General features: G+C 37.1%; 1 protein-coding gene across 2 annotated transcripts in view; it reads right to left on the reverse strand.

The window, feature by feature from the left end:
- Window positions 1-1,558: 1,558 nt before the first annotated feature.
- The window catches only part of FAM91A1 (family with sequence similarity 91, member A1), a 38,824-nt gene continuing 22,279 nt past the window's right edge, over window positions 1,559-18,103 (reverse strand). For both annotated transcript variants that reach the window (XM_010838908.1, XM_010838907.1), the window contains exons 17-24: window positions 16,547-16,681; window positions 16,300-16,413; window positions 12,625-12,697; window positions 10,531-10,680; window positions 8,375-8,479; window positions 7,726-7,849; window positions 6,584-6,653; window positions 1,559-4,446 (exon numbers count right to left, since the gene is read on the reverse strand). In XM_010838908.1, coding sequence (XP_010837210.1) covers window positions 4,261-4,446; window positions 6,584-6,653; window positions 7,726-7,849; window positions 8,375-8,479; window positions 10,531-10,680; window positions 12,625-12,697; window positions 16,300-16,413; window positions 16,547-16,681 — 957 coding nt within the window. In that variant the 3' untranslated portion in view covers window positions 1,559-4,260. The remainder of the gene's footprint in view (window positions 4,447-6,583; window positions 6,654-7,725; window positions 7,850-8,374; window positions 8,480-10,530; window positions 10,681-12,624; window positions 12,698-16,299; window positions 16,414-16,546; window positions 16,682-18,103) is intronic.

The raw sequence follows: 18,103 nt of genomic DNA on the forward strand, positions 1-18,103 counted from the left end.
TCTGCAAAGAAAGGAACCAAGACTCCTTGAGGACATAGCTAATTCTAGGGCTGGCATCCAGGTAACACCTACAGTACTAGAAAGTAAGATTAGTCTTTAAAAAAAAAAAAAAAAAAATTGAGGGTACGTTAAAGGATTTAGAGGCCAGCTTCAAAGAGCTCCCAAAAGGCAAAGCTAAACAATTTGAATAACAGGTGTACTGAATTTTGACTCAAAAGTATAAAGTAAGTAATCATAATTAGATACTAATATAAACAAATGACCAAATAAAGGAACAAATCTTTCTTTTTAGTATAAATTTAAATTGGAGGCTAATTATTTTACGATATTGTATTGGTTTTGCCATACATCAACATGAATCCGCCACAGGGGTACACGTGTTCCCCATCCTGAACCCCTCCCACCTCCCTCCCCATATCATCCTTCTGGGTCATCCCAGTGCACCAACCGCGAGCATCCTGTACCCTGCGTTGAACCTGGACTGGCGATTTGTTTCACATATGATATTATACATGTTTCAATGCCATCCTCCCAAATCATCCCACCCTCGCCCTCTCCCACAGAGTCCAAAAGCCTGTTCTATACATCTGTGTCTCTTTTGCTGTCTCGCATATAGGGTTATCATTACCATCTTTCTAAATTTCATATATATGCATTAGTATACTGTATTGGTGTTTTTCTTTCTGGCTTACTTCACTCTGTATAATTGGCTCCAGTTTCATCCACCTCATTAGAACTGATTCAAATGTATTCTTTTTAATGGCTGAGTAATACTCCATTGTGTGTATATGGAACAAGTCTTTAAAAGAAAATTTGTAAAGAATATAGATACTGCTCCTTCCCTTTGAGTGTGGCCTAGGTTGAGTAACTCACTTCCAAAAAAAAAAAAAAAGAGTATGGAAAGTGAAAAAACCTGCAGACACCATCACTGTAACCAGCGAAGAGATGGCACTGGTAACGTCTGTTGACTATGCGACCCCCAATCTGAGGCACTGTGGAAGGGCCATGGCATCTGCGCCACCCTCCCCAGTGAACTACAGCCTCCAATCTGATAAAACACCAGATGAGCCCACTGTGAGGGCCAGCCCACCAAAGAACCAACTAGTGCTCTTCACAGCCTCAAGGTCAGGAAAGACTGAGAAACTGTCAACAGACTGGAGGAGACGGAGGCAGTGACGACTAAAGAAATGCACCATGGTACCCTGGACACGGTCCTGGAACAGAAGAGAACATCAGAGGGAAAATCGGTGAAAATCAAACATAATCTGTATTTTAGTGAATAGTACGGTACCAATGTTAATTTCTGAGTTTTGACAAATGTGTCATAGTTTATATAAGGTGTTAACATTAGGGGAAGCCTGTGGAAGGGTACAGGGAATATCTCCAGATGACCTTGCAATTTTTCTGCTAATTTGAAATTATTGTAAAATTAGTTTGTTGTTGTTGCTTTTGTTTTTTTCTTTTCAAGTATAGAAGTCTCAGCACTGAAAGCATGCCTGTATTTTAAATTATGAAAGGGACTTAACAGAAGATTATACACATTTTCACAGCAACTTGATCAACACCACAGTTTATTTGTAAACATATTATAGTGTCAATAATCAAATTGACAACACTTTATACATTTCATTGTATAATATTAACATCATACCAGAAAAAAATCCACTGTACTCAGTTACAGTTTTGGTATTTTAAAATCTTTAAATACAAACTGTATTTGAAACACTGAACATAAAAGAGAATCACAAATGGCAGAGAAAAGTGGAAACAAGTAAAAGAAAGCACTATTTCTGGAAAAAAAAAAAAAAAAACCCAGAAGCATCTGATTACAATTTTAAAAGAAAAAAAGGAGTCAAGGAAGTAAGATGATCTTAACAACATAAAGTTACATTTCTTCAGACCTATGTGAAAGGTGAAATTGTACCATACTAAATTCTGTGTCTTTTTTTTATGTTTCTTTTTTTCTCTTGGTTTCTGAAGTTTGCCAATGGTTTAAGCTACATTAAGGACAAAAAAGAGGGGAGGGAGCACAAAGCCAAATGAAATTTAAATGTCTGCAGAAAAACTGGATAAAAATTCTTTCATAAATTTTCTTTGGCAAATAATAAATTCTATATTTTACATTTTTTGTTGAATAGGATCAACACATAAGATTTAAGCAATGCATCTCGATATGAGTTAATGTATGAATAAAACAAAACCAAATCCACAAAGTAAAGCATAAAGTGGCTTTCACACTTTGCTAACAGCTCTAAAAATGCAGATTCCCCATCTTTAAAAGTATAAGAGGTCTTCAGCTGGAAGTAGACTCTTTCCTCATTCACATGAGAAACCAGAGGTGACCACATGCTTTTTTTTGTACTTTCCCTAAAATTCATGATCATTACTAGGGTCCATTTCTTCCTCTATTATCCCTCAAAGGAAATATAGCAGCAAATCACTCCCATATTTTAAGTTTTAAATTCACCAACAACAAGGTTCACTACCAACTACAAACATTCAATGCTTTATTAGTGTACATGTCATCACCATAGGCTTAGCTTGTTAATACAGAAATAAATAACTACAGTTAATCTGAACAAAGCAAATGAGATTAAAGAGCCCTGATCAAATGAAATACTTACAACAATCAGGTGAAAAACTATAAAAGTTACATACATACCTAATAGCACTAGGAATGTACAATATCAATTATTGGAAAAATAAATGAGTGATTCACAGTTATAAGAAATTATTTTAATATTAGTATTTTTCCTTTTATAGACAAACATTTATAACATACACTTGGTTTCCACCTCATATAAGACAAAGTAGAATACTAAACGTTACTGCATTTACCCCAAACACAGCACTGACTGTGCCACAGGTAACCTGCTTCAAAACATTTAATAGGTAGGCCATGGTATTGAATGCATGGTTATGCTAACAGTTTTAAGAAAGACATGTATTTCCAGAAGTATGTTAAATACACAAATATCAGTTCTATAAATAACAAAAATTGTCAGCAAAAATGTTCAGGTTTAACCTTCCCAAAATTTCTAATGCTTTAAATATTTTAGATATATGCTGTTTGACCAGTTAGTTTGGTTACAGTTTTAAACTAGCAAACCGTTATTCTATGAGAAGAGCTAAACTATAACACTGCACAAACTTCCCAAGGAAGGTAATTTGAAAAATCTAAAAAGTGATTCCAATTATTCTAATTAACATTTGAGATACTAAAAGAATCAAGGACTCAAGAAAAACATTTTGAAATTACTCGATTTTTCTTTATCATTTTGTCTAAAACTAGTCACATAAATTTAAGATCCAAATTGCCTAACAATGTGTCCTCACAGCAGGTTTGTCACTAAAATGTTTTGATCAGAAGACATAGCCTTAATGCCTCTAAATTCTAAGCTAAAATCAAAATCCTTGGTTTGAAACCTCAAATCCAATTCCATAACAACTCATGGGTAAATGAGTCAAGGAGAAAACATGCAGCAGCCACAGCTACAAGAGTGGAAAATAAATTTGATTTTTCCATAAAGACTCTATGAAAATATAAAGCCCCAAATGAGCGACAACACAAGTCCACATATAAACATTGTTTAAAAATAGAATGTTTCCCAAGCTTCTTATGAGATGTCAGTGTATCGTCATAGTCGGTGTTAAGATCTTCTAAGTCAATGTTAAGCCATACCTAACTATGCTGATTTGCATACCTTCAACAATGTTCAATTGATATACATAATTTACAAATATCCACAGCAATTCATAATGCCCCATCAGATCATCTCTCAATAATGGATGTTAACAGTTTTATAGTTTTGCTACTTTAAATACCAAGAAGCCTTTTCAGAGGAAGAGTTCCACCTCTTCCCATGATCCCTTAAAGAGTAGGTAACAAAATATAAAATTAAACAAGATTTATGTTTGATAAACTAACATATAAAATTACCATTGCAATATTCATAGTGACTGCTTATAAACATAACAGTCATCATAAAGCCTATAAAGTATATCCTCAGTTTTATAAAAGAAATGCAGATTGTCTCAAGGTAAAAAATACAGTGCAGGCTGCTAAAAAGCTCTTTGTTGCATTAGGAGGTGCAGGAATGAGGAAAACTTCTGAAAACATGAACAAGTTCCCCAAACTTTAACATCAGTTAAGCATGAATTGCACTGCAGCAGCAGGAAGCTTTTTAGTGGCTGGCACTATAAAGCTAACGTTAAGAAAGAAAAAAGGCAGAAAGGGTGAGCAACAAATATGTAACCAAATTACTGCAAATGGAGATTAGCAATAAGAAGTGACGAGGGTGATCGTCCACTCCACTCCGTTAAGATACCATCTTTAAATACTAAGTTCTTTGCAGGAAGGGGAACTCCCATGTCAGCACAGGATGACTGTGAAAGCAAACTTGGAAAACTGGCCTCAGTGTGAACATCCAGTGTTGAAGCACCTTCCTAGAGAGAGCAAGAAACAAGACAAAAAAATCCTATTCAACACTTTACCAAACCACTTAATTCAGCTAATGAAGTGGAGTGTGAAATTAAGACCTTGATTACCTAAGAAATGTTTATGGAATGCAGAGCACTATAGAAGATGCAAAGACATACCTCATGAACCCCAAATAATCAACAACTGGTATTAACATATGCAGAAATAAGAAAAATTTCTTAGATAATCTACAAAAACCCTCATGCAACATTAAGCACTAGAACAATCTATCATCTACTCCCAGGGCTCTCAGATTCACACATTCAGCACAGACTTCTTGGAACTCCAGGCTCCAATCTCCTCCTATCCAACATCTATCTTTGCATGTTTCACCATAAATTCCACACTTAACATGTCCATAACCAAACTAAATTTCCCTACCAGGTCCTTCCCCTACTCCATGCATCAAGCTAGTCAAGAAAATGACTATGAAGCGTGAAAATTACCTTCATTCTTCCCTTCCTTACCATAGCCTCGATCTTTCCTCACATTTATTTAATCACTACATTCCCTCAATATACCTCCAGCATGTATCCCAAAGGAGTTTACTTGATTCATTCACCACAGCCAAGGCCACCAGTCTCCACTGAAGTGCAGTCCTCACACCAAAGTGAGGTGCAGGAGTGTGAAAATTTGTAAAATCTTGTATCTATTTATTGCATCCAATAAAATTTCTGTTTTTGTGTATGTTTTATAATATACACAATTTATTATATTACAGGTATAGCAGTAATGAACAAACCTTTACTGCAGATACATTTTTTTTAATGAAAAAGATGTTCATCTATCAATATTTCTCACTATAGTTATTACAACAGTCTCCAAACTTGTCTTATTTCTAAGCTTCTGTTTTTAATCTATTCTCTAAACAGTAACTAATCTTTTAAAAAAAGTCAATTAGAAATATGTCATTCCCTGTTATAAGTCTTTAATACTAACAGTTTCTCTTTGCAGTTAAGTATAGAACACATTTTTTCACGTACTCTAGAAGGCCCTCCGCTCCGCATCAACCTCACCTCTGGCCCCTACGCCACTTTCACGAGGCTTCTGTCACTGGCCCTCTCGTTTCCTTGCAGGCTGAGTGCCCTCCTGACACAGGACTTACATACCTACTAACCTCGGCCTGGAATACTTTTTCCTGTTCTTTAGATTTCAGCTTATACGTCACCTCTACCTTTTTAAATTTGGTCTGCCTTTAGATTCTATCATTTCTGAAGGGGTTTGGCTCCTTTAAAGCACACATATTGAAATCTGTAACTACTTGTATATGTCAGTGTTTCCTTGACTAGCTCTCACACAACACTCAAGCTCCATTAGTGTCTTAGTATACTGCTTCCCCAGCACCTTGTGAAGACTCTGGCATAGAGCTGACTCAAGTATTTACTGAGAGAATGAAAGAAGCCAAATTCCAAAATACTAATTTCATAATGTTAGAACAGATATTTCAAACAAAAAATATTCCATTCTAAAAATTTATCTACAAATCAAGTCTACGGTATCCATTCTTTCCTTGGGGGTAAGACAGAGGTCTAGAGCACTGGCTTTCACTACCATAACAGTCAGTCCCACCTCATTAATCACTGCACTGGGGATCAAGAGGGGACTTCCCTAGTGGCTCACTGGTAAAGAACCTGCCAGCCAACGCAGAAATCACAGGTAAAATTCCTGGGTCAGGAAGATCCCCGGGAGAAGGAAATGGCAACCCACTCTAGTATTCTTGCCTGGGAAATCTCTTGGAGAGAGGAGCCTGACGGGCTACAGTCCTTGGGGTCACAAAGAGTTGGACACGACTTAGCAACTAAACAACAACTGACCCAAGAACCAGAACCTAACGTGGTACATGGCCCATGGCAGATGCTTAAAACACTTCTGTTAAATGAAGCACCAGCACTAGAACGAACAGTTCAAGCCTCCTGAAGACCTGGCCAGTGAAATCATGTATAAGTCAGTTAACTTTCTGAATTTCAGTATCTTCATTTATACATTAAATTACAACTTATTTCATGTCTTACTGCTGTGGAGACTCAGCACAAACACAGAAGTGTTTTGGACACTATAAAAGCTCTATGCAAATACACCTTGGGTTTTTTTAGTTTTTGTTACCTGGAATGAGTGAACAAAGTTAAGGACTTGTAGAGACAGTTTTCTACTGGAATGTAAGAGGTTTTGAAGGCTGAAAAAAAGGAGAAAAGTTTAAAACAAATATAACGAGAACTAATAGCTTATGAGAGTTTAATTTTAATAAACATGTTAATATATGTATATACATCTCAATTAATCACATAATTTCTAAAAAACAATTGCAATGGTTCTCATCAATGAAATTTCTGCTTGTTTTAATAATATGGAGTAAAGATGCATTAAAAAGACCATTTTGAAATAAAACATCATGTACAACCAAAATTAGAAAATTACTGTTAAAAGGAAAAGTTTAAACTACTACCAAATATGCAAGAACACTTTAAAAATAAAAATGTAGGAACACATTTTCAATTGTAAATTGGTTAACATATGTAAACTGGTAACCATTATAGTGGCAATCATTAAAGCTATATAGTATTTTTACCTTTTTATTCATGTATATTATTTTATTTTCAAGATAGTTATTAAAATTGTCAATTAAGTACCTTAAATTTTCTTATACAAACTACATTAGGCCAATTAAATTATTTATTCTCCAACTTTGTTTTCCTAAATAACAATGTCAAGGAGATCTGTAGATATCACCTTTTTCTAAGCCACCCACCATGATCATCAGATTTAGTGATACTCTTCTCTGCTAACCAGACTCAGGACCCTTACCATGCTGCCTCTCAGCAGCTGCTCCCAACCGATGAGAGTGAGCATACAAGATAAAACCTACTTGTCATGACTGATGAATAATGTATGTTCATTTAGAAAATGTGGCAACTGAAGAAAATTTAGAAAGTCATCCATATTTACATATTAAAAAAAGCTAGGTGCACACAGTCATATAAGTACACCCATTTAATCTATACTCTCGCCAAATCTGAGTAATTTAGTATCATTAACCAAAACGTTGTGTCCAAAATATCTGCATGTGCCTAATTTCTGAGGGACTGAACTTTAATTTAAAAATACACAGCAAAACCTTTAAACAAGCCATCTTTATTCAATCAATGAACAAGCATGTGTGAAATAAGAGAAAGTAAGGTACAGCAACTAATAATGAGAGCTTAAAAAGTCTCATACATGAAAAGATGACAGCAAACAGAAACCCTCACCTCTCTTTTCTGCAAAGGCCATGCGTAGCGATTTTTCTGCAGACTTTCTGGTTTAATTCAGAACTAAACAGTGGAATCCCAAAGCACAACTCCAGAGGAACCCAATCTGCTTCTGCTGTGGCAACTACAAAAGGGTACACAAAGTTATTAATCATGTATACTTCATGTATTATGACTGACCAGGGTTTAACTGGTCAGTCTGATCACTGGTCAGAGATCCAGAGATTTTCATAGATTCCTCCTGCTTCCACTGACACCCGCGTGGGTTTAGCAGGGGAGAGGACTCAGAGGGGTGTCAGTGAATCTCTGAAACAGGAAATAATGTTTTTTGAGTATGTACATGCTTCTGGGAAGAAGGCACACAGCTTTCATCAGACACTCAAAGTGGCTTTTTACACCAGAAAAAAAAAATCTAATTCAAAACATCTACAAGATGAGAGAATTAACAGGAAAAATGAAACATTGTTTATTTTCATGTCACATTTTACAATATTTTAATTATTCTAAATATATAAAAATGTTTCCTAGAAAATACTTATGAAAAGGTCCATTATAATAAGAGCAAATGATATCCAAAAACAGTATCATTTGCAAAAGGATTAAACCTCAGAAATTAGTCAGAGATTGCAAGCAATTTTTAAAGCCTTACCAGAGTTTTGCTTTGCAGCTGAATCTAGAGCTGCTTCCTCAATGACCATTTCAAATGACTCTGTGCTCCCATTCACATCTGAGCCTGAAGCCAAATCAGGTTCTCCTTATAATTGAAGGGCAAACAATAAATATTAGGACTCTAGAAGTTGGTATACGTTGTTGATAAGTCAGTCCTAACAGAAATAACAATGGAATATAGTGAATGGTCTTTAGCCTAAAGGAGAAGCTGTTAAGTGGGGGACAATTTTGTCCCACAAGAAATACTTGGCAATTTTGACAAGGTTTGTTCGCCATGAATGGGGACAGGGATGTTACTGATATCTAAGGATCCTAAACATCCTACAATGCATAGGACGGTCCCCCAGAACAAAGAATTAGCCAGCTCAAAACATTAATAGTACTGAGGTTGTGAAGCTTTGGCCTAAAAAAACAAGCATTCACATGGCAGAACACAAGTTCAGACCTTCACTTCATTATACTAAAGTCATTTCTGTCCCCATGGAAACATGCAGTCTGATTACATCATTCCCTTTCAAAATATTTTGACTCCCTATGTCTTTCAGCATAATACATCCTCTGAGATCCTCTAGATCTTACCTATTATTTCTCTACTCTCTGCTACTACAGCCCATCAAACTCTTCTGGCCAAGATAAGCTACTCTCTTGCCTGATCCCCTCTGCCTAAAGCTGCTACCCTCCAAATAAACAACAATCATCTATGTGTAGATAACACCTCATTTTTCAAAATTCACTTCAAACTTTACCTTCTCTAAGAGGGTCTGATAGCTCAGTTGGCTGAGATAAGCCTTCCCGTCCTGCTTTAGCACTTTAAGCAGACCCCGGTATCTTAGTCTCTTAACATTACACAGTAGGCTGATTCAGTTGCTTGTCTCTCGCCCAGGGTTTTTTACTCCTTCAGAGAGTGAAGTCGCTCAGTCGTGTCCGACTCTTTGCGACCCCATGGACTGTAGCCCACCAGGCTCCTCTGTCCATGGAATTTTCCAGGCAAGAATACTGGAGTGGGTTGCCATCTCCTTCTCCGTAGGACTTAGTAATAGAAATATCTCCAGCACCTAAGCAGGTATTTTGTAAATGTGCACAGAAAGAATGAAATAAAACAGGACAGCTCTATTAACATTCTTTGAAATGACTAATCCACAGCCCTCTTCTCTAAAAACGCTCCTGTGATACTTGGCAGTCAACTGTTGAAAGTTACCCAACTCTGGCCAAAGGTATATGGACCAGGAGTGAATACCTAATTCAATTCACTAGATGGCTAGCAATTAATCATACTCTCTCAGCATTTCAAAGGAAGAGGTTCAGTGAATCGAATCGATGATATAGAGATCTGAATTAAACATTCCCTAGAGTTGCGGACCACAGGTGACACCGCGGCAACCAAAGCCACATACAAGCCGAAATTACGCCAGGGCAGGAGACAGTGACGAGAAGGTGATCTGAAAAATGCATCTTTAAAAAGAAAGGCATCTAAGGAAAATTAGCCATTGTCCATATGCAAGACAGGGTGGAGAGGCAAAGAAGATGAGGCCAGGAAGACTAAGCAGGAAATAGTTGCAATAAAACATGTGTAAAATATCAAGATTCAGACTAGAATGGTAGTTACAGAGAATTAAAGAGGGAGGGAAAGAAATGAATATAAGACATTTCTAAAGACTAACTCACAGAACTAACTAGGCTGAGTGCGAAAGGAGAAGGATGAGACAAAGACATGATTTTTAAGGCCTGCATAACTGAGACAACGGTGCCTCCAATAGGAGGAGGAAAGCTGAAGGGGAAAACTATTCATCCTAGTTTGAAAATAATTTTACAAACAGACTAAAGTTTTGAAACCATCACCCCATAAAGGAACTTAATTTAAAGCCTATAAACAGAAATATGACAGTAAAGGGCTAAAATACAATAACGATTCTGTATTCCAACCCCAGGTCATCACATCTTTACTTTTGCACTTAGTATTTTCTCCATTTGAATAACTGATAATTGTCCCAATGACGTCACAGTATTTTCAGTGGAAAAACATTAAGTATTAAATAAGTCAACATCCCCACAAAGCCCCCATGCTTTTTAAATATTAAGTTTGTGATACACTCACTGCCAGTTATCGTAACTCAAAGGACACAACTATTGGCTAACCTCTCTCATCAGAAGCATCACTGAGTTTTCTGTTTGCAAGTTGGCTAGAAGCATTCAACATGGTGACATATCCACAAAAATGCTGCAAGTCCACTTTGTTCCTCAATGTTTGCAATGCTTTATGAACACCCATATTGACACGAGTAAACTCTAAGAACAAAGAGTTGACATCAATTATAAGTCAACAGTTTTACAACAGAACACCAAAAACTTAAATACACTTTCCTTTTGTTAACATCAAACAATTCTTAGAACTACTTTTAGATTTTATCAAAATTGATTCCAATGAATAAATATCTGTAAATGTAAAAGGATGCTGTACATATACAACATACTTTATACACCTCAGAAGGCAACTATTGTAACAAAACAATTTACTCTCTAAGTAAACAAACATGGCCCGTCAATGGCAAATTCTCTAGGCTTCTCTTTGTACTTCCATTCTGCCTTAAGTACTTACTTAGTGGGCTTCTACCAGGAAATTCCGTATTGAATACACATTTTTTATTTTTTAAGAAAAGTATTCTTATTGAAACTAAAAGCTAACAATGTACTTGAAATTATATCCCTAATAAATTAAGTATCAGCTCAAGTTCTCATAAATACGTGAACTTACAAAAGAGAAAGATGCCAAATACGAATATTTCTCTGTTTTAGAATTTTCACAATAATCTCCAAAGGCAAAAGAGTGATCAGTTCTCAAGATTTTATGATTTTTAAGATCCCGTTGTCACTATCCTATATCTTGTGGTGAATAATTAATTTGTCCACAGAATTTATAAAGTATCAGAGGATTAACTAGCAAAGTTTAGTTGCAGAGAAATACTTATTTCTGAATAGGGGCTCTATTTTGGAGGAGAAAATTCTCCTCTCCAAATTTTGTACACACTTATTTCACAACAGCCCAAAGAGAGTACTTAATTTCAAATGTGAAGCATTTACAGCCTACTCATGAGAAAAGGAAAAAAATACTTATGTAAATCTTCTTCTTTTCTCCCTGCTTTAGGGGAGAAGGGACAATGGTGACTAACATTTTGGAAAAGTTCTTATATGAATTAACAAAAGTTAAATTACTTGATTCATTGCTCTCTAAAATTCCAAGCAATATGACTCTAAGAACAAGAAAAATAGATTCTAAAATGACAATTTTGAATGGAGCAGGAAACACAGGTGCTGAATATACTTTCTTAATAATCAACAGAGGAGAGATGTTTTACATTAAACAAAAGGAAGAATGAATTTGCTTTTATAGAAATTCCCTGAGCATCTTTCATCAAATGTATTACAGTTCACAATTCTAGAAAGGAGTAACCTTAAACAGGCCTTTTCACCCTTGAACCTAGAATCAGCTTAATTTAGCTCAGACTCTACAATTCACTCAAGTCCTCTCTAGCAGGAAAAATAAAATTTAAAAACAATTTTAAATTATTTATTCATTTTAAATTAGGTTTTGTTTAAAATGTTTTCTCATTTTCTCTAAGGACTCTAGATTGGGAACTTGTAATACTATAGAACAAACTTAAATCAAAACACACTGACCATTAATAAAAAAATTTTCAATTTGTTTTTGCTAAAAACAAATGCTGAAACAGGAAATAATACACAAGTTCTCTGTAAACTGTAAGTTAATTTACAAATGTTCATTAATGTCCATAGAAGCCCCATAAAAATAAATAAATAAAAGGACTGTAATAACAATGGGGGAAAAAAATCAACTTTCTAAGCATAAAATCCTCCCTGTGACTTGTACTCTCTGCCAACCTATGAACAAATAAACAATAAAAGGAAACTAAAAAGGCTAAACATACAGAAAACCTAGTCTTCCATCTAAGTAGCTGCCTACTTAGCTTCTTCATCTCCAAGACAAACTAGTATTCCTTCTAGTCCTAGGTCCTAAATGAGTCCTACCCTATTAGCTCTTTGTGGGAAAAGGCATGTGACAGAAAACTACCTTTCCCAATACTCTTTAAAAGCAGAATGATTTTAAGACCCTAGAACTTAAAAAGTTTAAGAATTTACTTCTTGCTATGCTTCCACTGATTGACAAGACTAATTATAAAGAAGTCAAATGGATACAATTTGAAAGTAAGGTACCTCCTTGTAGTTCTGTCTCATCAAATGGGAAAGGTATGTGGACAGTTTCTCCTATCCCATGCAAACCATGTCCCTAAACATGAAAAAACACAAGTTGAAAGGTATATGTGAAATCTGTATTTCCAACAGTAGATACTCAATTGATAATTAAAACTGTGCCTCATGATGGTGTATTCCACCTTAATACTCCATCAAAATGCTCTCAATAATTCTCTGCTTTTCTCTAGCAAGTAAACATAATCTTAAATCTTTATTAACCTATTAAGGCAATGTGTCTAAAGTGAGGGTACGGGTTAGTGAAAAAACAGGTCAATCAGGTGTCTGCTGAGTGAAGCCTGAATGAGATCCTGTGCATTCATGAGGCTTAGCTGCAGTGCTGAGAAAGAAAAGTGACGGAGGATCCGAGTTCCCTGGCGTGCTGCGGATTAGGAGTGCAAATCTCAAAAACGTGAACTGAATGACACGTATTCAAAATGCCTTGCTGCAGCACTCTAACTGCATACAATTAGAGACAACCAAAATGCCAGTCAGCAGGGGACTGATGAAATAAATCTATGTGCATATTTTCAAGGCAGCTGCAAAAAAAGGAAGCTCTCTACAAAATGAAATAGAAAGATCTCCAATTGCTAAGTGGAAAAAGCATGGGGGATATCTGTATGTAATTGCTTGCATGTGTATAAAGAAATTCTAGAAGGGTACAGCAGAAACAAGTGTGGTTGTCTGATCTGGAGGAGAGTCAGGGAGTGGGGACTGAACAGAGTGTTAAGAGGGCAGTGATACTTTTCTCTGTGTATCTTTTAATAGTGTTTTATTTTTGAAACATGAACTATCAATTCAAAAGTTAAATTGAAAAAAATCTATGAATCTAACCCACCTCAGTCCCATGTTACAAACAGCATTCCTCACATTCAAATAATTACAGTTATGAATGATAAGCATAAGGTATTTCATTTTATGCTTATACAGAATCATTTTAATAGAAAAGTTAACACTTGGGATCTATACATTCTTTCCCTTTAAAGAAGATCCACACATTAATCAAATTCAAGATACTGTGATGTAAAAGAAAAAAATAATTTCAGGGGGGAAAAAATCATATTCATTTAACTTGGTTCATATAACAACTTGAATATGTTTCTAATATCTTGCTTCTATTCCACTGATACATTTATGATTTCAATCCTAAACAAGATGGTTATTATTTATAAGAACATGGTTTTAATCAAAAATCTTAATTCTGCTGTTTTAAGTTCCAGTAAAGGTAAATCTTTTTTTTCCATAAAATTTAATAAAAGAGACGTTCTTTTTTAGAAAAGGCAAAACTCCTTAACAAACAGTTTAAAACTCCTCTCACTCTATTTCCACCACCACTGCCACTGTAGTGAACATTTTTTGAGATGTTCCAAGGTACTAAACACAGGTCTAGAGCATTTTATGTTGATCTCCCATCTCAGTCATTCTTTTCAACAATCGTGTAAAGGTAAGACCTTTTATTACCTCTAATTTGCAGGTGAAGTCACTGAAGTTGAAGCAAGTTAGTTAACTTATCCAATGTAGCCAATACGTGGACTCCAGATGTGAACTTAGGCGGTCTGACCCCTCAGTTCACGTCCAGCCCATCCTACTCTGTATCCCAGCCACCGCTCTACGCTTCATGTCTGCCCTCCCGGCTAACGCTCATGGTTTCTACTACTACCCACGTGCTGATGCTGACACTCAAGTCAATCTCCCTTGTTCGAGCTCTCATTTGAATTTCAGAATATTTTCAATTACCTCCTAGATATTTCTACCACCCAAATGTCCCACAGGCCCAAAACATGCCACGCTCATCTGCTCCCATACACCAGCTCTTCCTCCTGTGTCCTCAAGTGTGATGCCCCTGTTCTTCCATCTTCACAAGCCAGGTTCCTGAGGAATCCCTTTTCCTCTTCCCACCCCCTTCTCAGATACCTGATCAGTTCTATTTATTTTGTATTTGTAATAATTCTTCCTTTTCATTCTTATTACCGCTTCCCTAACCTTGGCTGTCCTCATCTCTTATCTGGCCTCCAAGACTGCATGCTAATCCTATCTTCTCCCACCCATTCTCAACAGTCTTCAGGCTAATCTTCTAAATCACAACTGACCATGTTAATCCCTTGCTCAGCACCCTTCACTGGCTACCATGGATCTAAAGGGAAAGTCTAAGCACTACGGCAGGACAAGTAAGGTCCACTGCCCTCCAGGGCAGGGCCTGCCTACTGCTCCAGACGAGTCTCTGATCACCATCCATCACACTGCAGCCCACCCCTCAAGATGACGTAACAGCTCACATGTCCGAGCACATGCTCCCACTTCGTATTCCTGTTCGTTTATTCAACACTCACTCACTGAGCAACTTCTGCGAGCCAGGAACTATTCCAAGCACTAGGGAACTAGTTATGAAGAAAGAAGAAAAAACTCTCTACCCAAGGGTTTATTCATACTAACTGTACCTCTCTGCCTGGCCTCACTCTCCTCTGAATCAGTCTTTTATACCTAGCCAGGTCTCATTTTCTCCGAGGAACTCTCCCTAAGCCTCTGTCCTTGCCCCAAAGCTAGAAGGTACTTCTCTTTAACACTTCCCCTATCACTCTCTCTAACCCTCAGCTAAAAACTGCTTACATAACCTTTCCCATCAGAATTAAGTTCCCTGAAGACAGGGACCATGTCTCATTTGTAAACCCAGATTAATTAGTACAGAATATGGCAAGTACAACTGCCAGTTCAATGAATTAATGCGATCTTTACAGAGAACCTATTATGTACCAGAAAGAGTGCTGTACTCTTCACACACACACCTTCTTGTTTCATTCTCTCAACAATTCTAAAGCTAAAAATGCTTCCTTTGGCATTAGCTCTTACTATTACTTTTGTTGTTACACAGTGGATATTACCATCCCCATTCTGCAGATGGGGGAAACTAAGTTTAAGAAGAGTATCTCTAAAATGTTACATACCACTTCACACCAGCTAGGGTGGTTATAATTAAGAAATAAGGTAATACAAAGGGCTGGAAGGAATGTAAAGTCACTTTGGAAAACAGCCCAGCAGTTCCTTAAACAGTTAACACACAAAGCTACCACGTGATTCCACATTTCCACTTCTAAGGATATATCCCAAAGAAGTGACAACATGGCCACTTGGACAACAGGAAAGCAGCCTATATATGGCTCCCTGTATCTGAAATGCCCCAAACAGGCATTCTACAGAGACAGCAAGTGTCGGGGGTGGGGGGTTGGTGCGAGAACTACAGGAAAAGGAAAATGTTGTAGCACTGAGTGTGGTGCTGACTGCAGACATCTGTCAATACACTAAAAACCACTGAATCACACAATTCAACTGGGGAATATGGTATATGAAGCACACCTAAATTTTAAAGCTACTATTAAAAAAAAAACAAACAGGGCCACACAGGTAGCAAAAGCTGAGGCTGGAACTCAAAGCTGAGTCTGCCTTCAAAGCCCACATCGTTTCCACTACTCTCAATCTGCGAGACAAAGGCCAGGACTAAAATCCTGATCTCTGGTTCTTTATGTGTCAGTTTGACAAATGTCTAATTACTGATGTCTGACTGTGACTCAGCAGAGAGTCAAACAAATGGCAATCTTTGAAATTAAAATCCAAAACTGATTGTTTGAAATAAGGTAACTGTACCTGAATCAAAACCGCTGAATGTGTCAGGGCATCGTTCAACATCGTGAGCACATTTGACGTAGGAACCACCCCAGGATCATGACCCCAAGACGTGATTAATAATCGATCATAACCCTAAGAACAAGAAATAAATAAAACATACCAGAGCATTTAGGAATTTTAAAAAATTAAGAAAGTTATCTAGAATAGTACTTACCAGTTTCTATCTTCCTCAAAAATGATTTTTTAAAAACCCACAAAAACATACCTGGAATATATCTGGCAGTTTTCGAAGTCTTGTCCCTTTGGACAGCAAAAGAGATGGTGGTCCTTGCCTGGTGATGTGGTAAATGTACAGTTTAAACCAGACAGAACTGACTTCTGGGATAGCTGGTCCAATGTGCTAAAATCATAGAACAGGTAAAATAAAGCTGTAAATACTTATCAAACAAAGCCAAATTTCACAAGGGACTAAGTATACTCTTACAGCTAATGCCTCATGGAAGTGTTAACTGTTCTTAGCCTTACGAAGATAAATGTTAAATGACCCATTCAAACACTTTCATATATATACTGGAATTGAGAAAGCAGTTCTTGTCACTGCAGTTAAGAGAGAAGTTCTTGTCATTGCAGTTAAGAGAATGGACTCTGGAGCAGTTGGGTTATGTCTGAACCTTGGCTTCATCCCCTGGGCCATATCGCCGCAGGTTACTTAAGGTCTCTTGTGCCTCCTTTTGCTCATTTGTAACACGGCAACAGATGGAGAAGGCAATGGCACCCCACTCCAGTATTCTTGCCTGGAGAATCCCAGGGATGGGGGAGCCTGGTGGGCTGCCGTCTATGGGGTCGCACAGAGTCGGACACGACTGAAGCAACTTAGCAGCAGCAGCAACACGGCAACAGAATACTTACCTCTTCAGGACATTGCTACAAGTTTAAAACAGTACCTGGCAGCACATGATAAGCACTATCTAAGTGTTAATTATTTCCACTAACAATTTTTCTCAAAAGAGAGACTGTCTATCCTTGCATCCATCTTACCACTCATTCAATTCATGGATTCCTACTATGCCCAGAGGCTGTGTTAAAGAGTAGAAGGAAGTATGTATGTGTGGCAGAGGGGAGGGGACACAAAGAATTATAAAACAAAGATTAGTAAATGCAAATCTATACCCACTCCCACTGAACAGAGGACACAACTTGGCTAAGGGGGGAGTGTGCTCATGAAGCAGCTAGATCTGCACAGGCAACAGAAACATCCATGTACCAGAATCCCTTCCTTTTTCCTACACCGTGAAACCCAGCATACCGAGGAAACCAGGCAGGATGTAGCACAATCCTCCCGCTTTGAAAATGGTACACGTCACATGGTACACGCCTTGCTAAGTATACAAATACATGAAACTTATTTATTTTCAAAAAGTAAAAGACCAGAAGTCATCTTCACAATTTTAAAGGTAACCAGAATTCTCTCTTTCAAGTATAATCTTTTCTTGTCAGCTTATTCAGCATCACAGCCCCACTTCCTAAACACTTCAGTTTCTTCCTCATTAAAGTTATCTTATCCTTCAAGGCAATCCAGGTTTCTTTCTTAGAGGATCCAAAAACATTCTCTTTGAAATCCTGCTTTCAAGAAGAAAACTGTAATCAAATGTGTCATTAATCATTAGACAATGGTAGTTGGTGGTTTAGTCACTTCAGTCATGTCCAACTCTCCACGACCCCATGGACTGTAGCTCACCAGGCTCCTCTGTCCATGGGATTCTCCAGGCAAGAATACTGGAGTGGGCTGCCATTTCCTTCTCTAGGGGCACTAGACTATATA

The sequence above is a fragment of the Bison bison genome, unplaced genomic scaffold (genome assembly GCF_000754665.1).
Source record: "Bison bison bison isolate TAMUID 2011002044 unplaced genomic scaffold, Bison_UMD1.0 scf7180017864108, whole genome shotgun sequence".
Classification (NCBI taxonomy): Eukaryota; Metazoa; Chordata; class Mammalia; order Artiodactyla; family Bovidae; genus Bison; species Bison bison.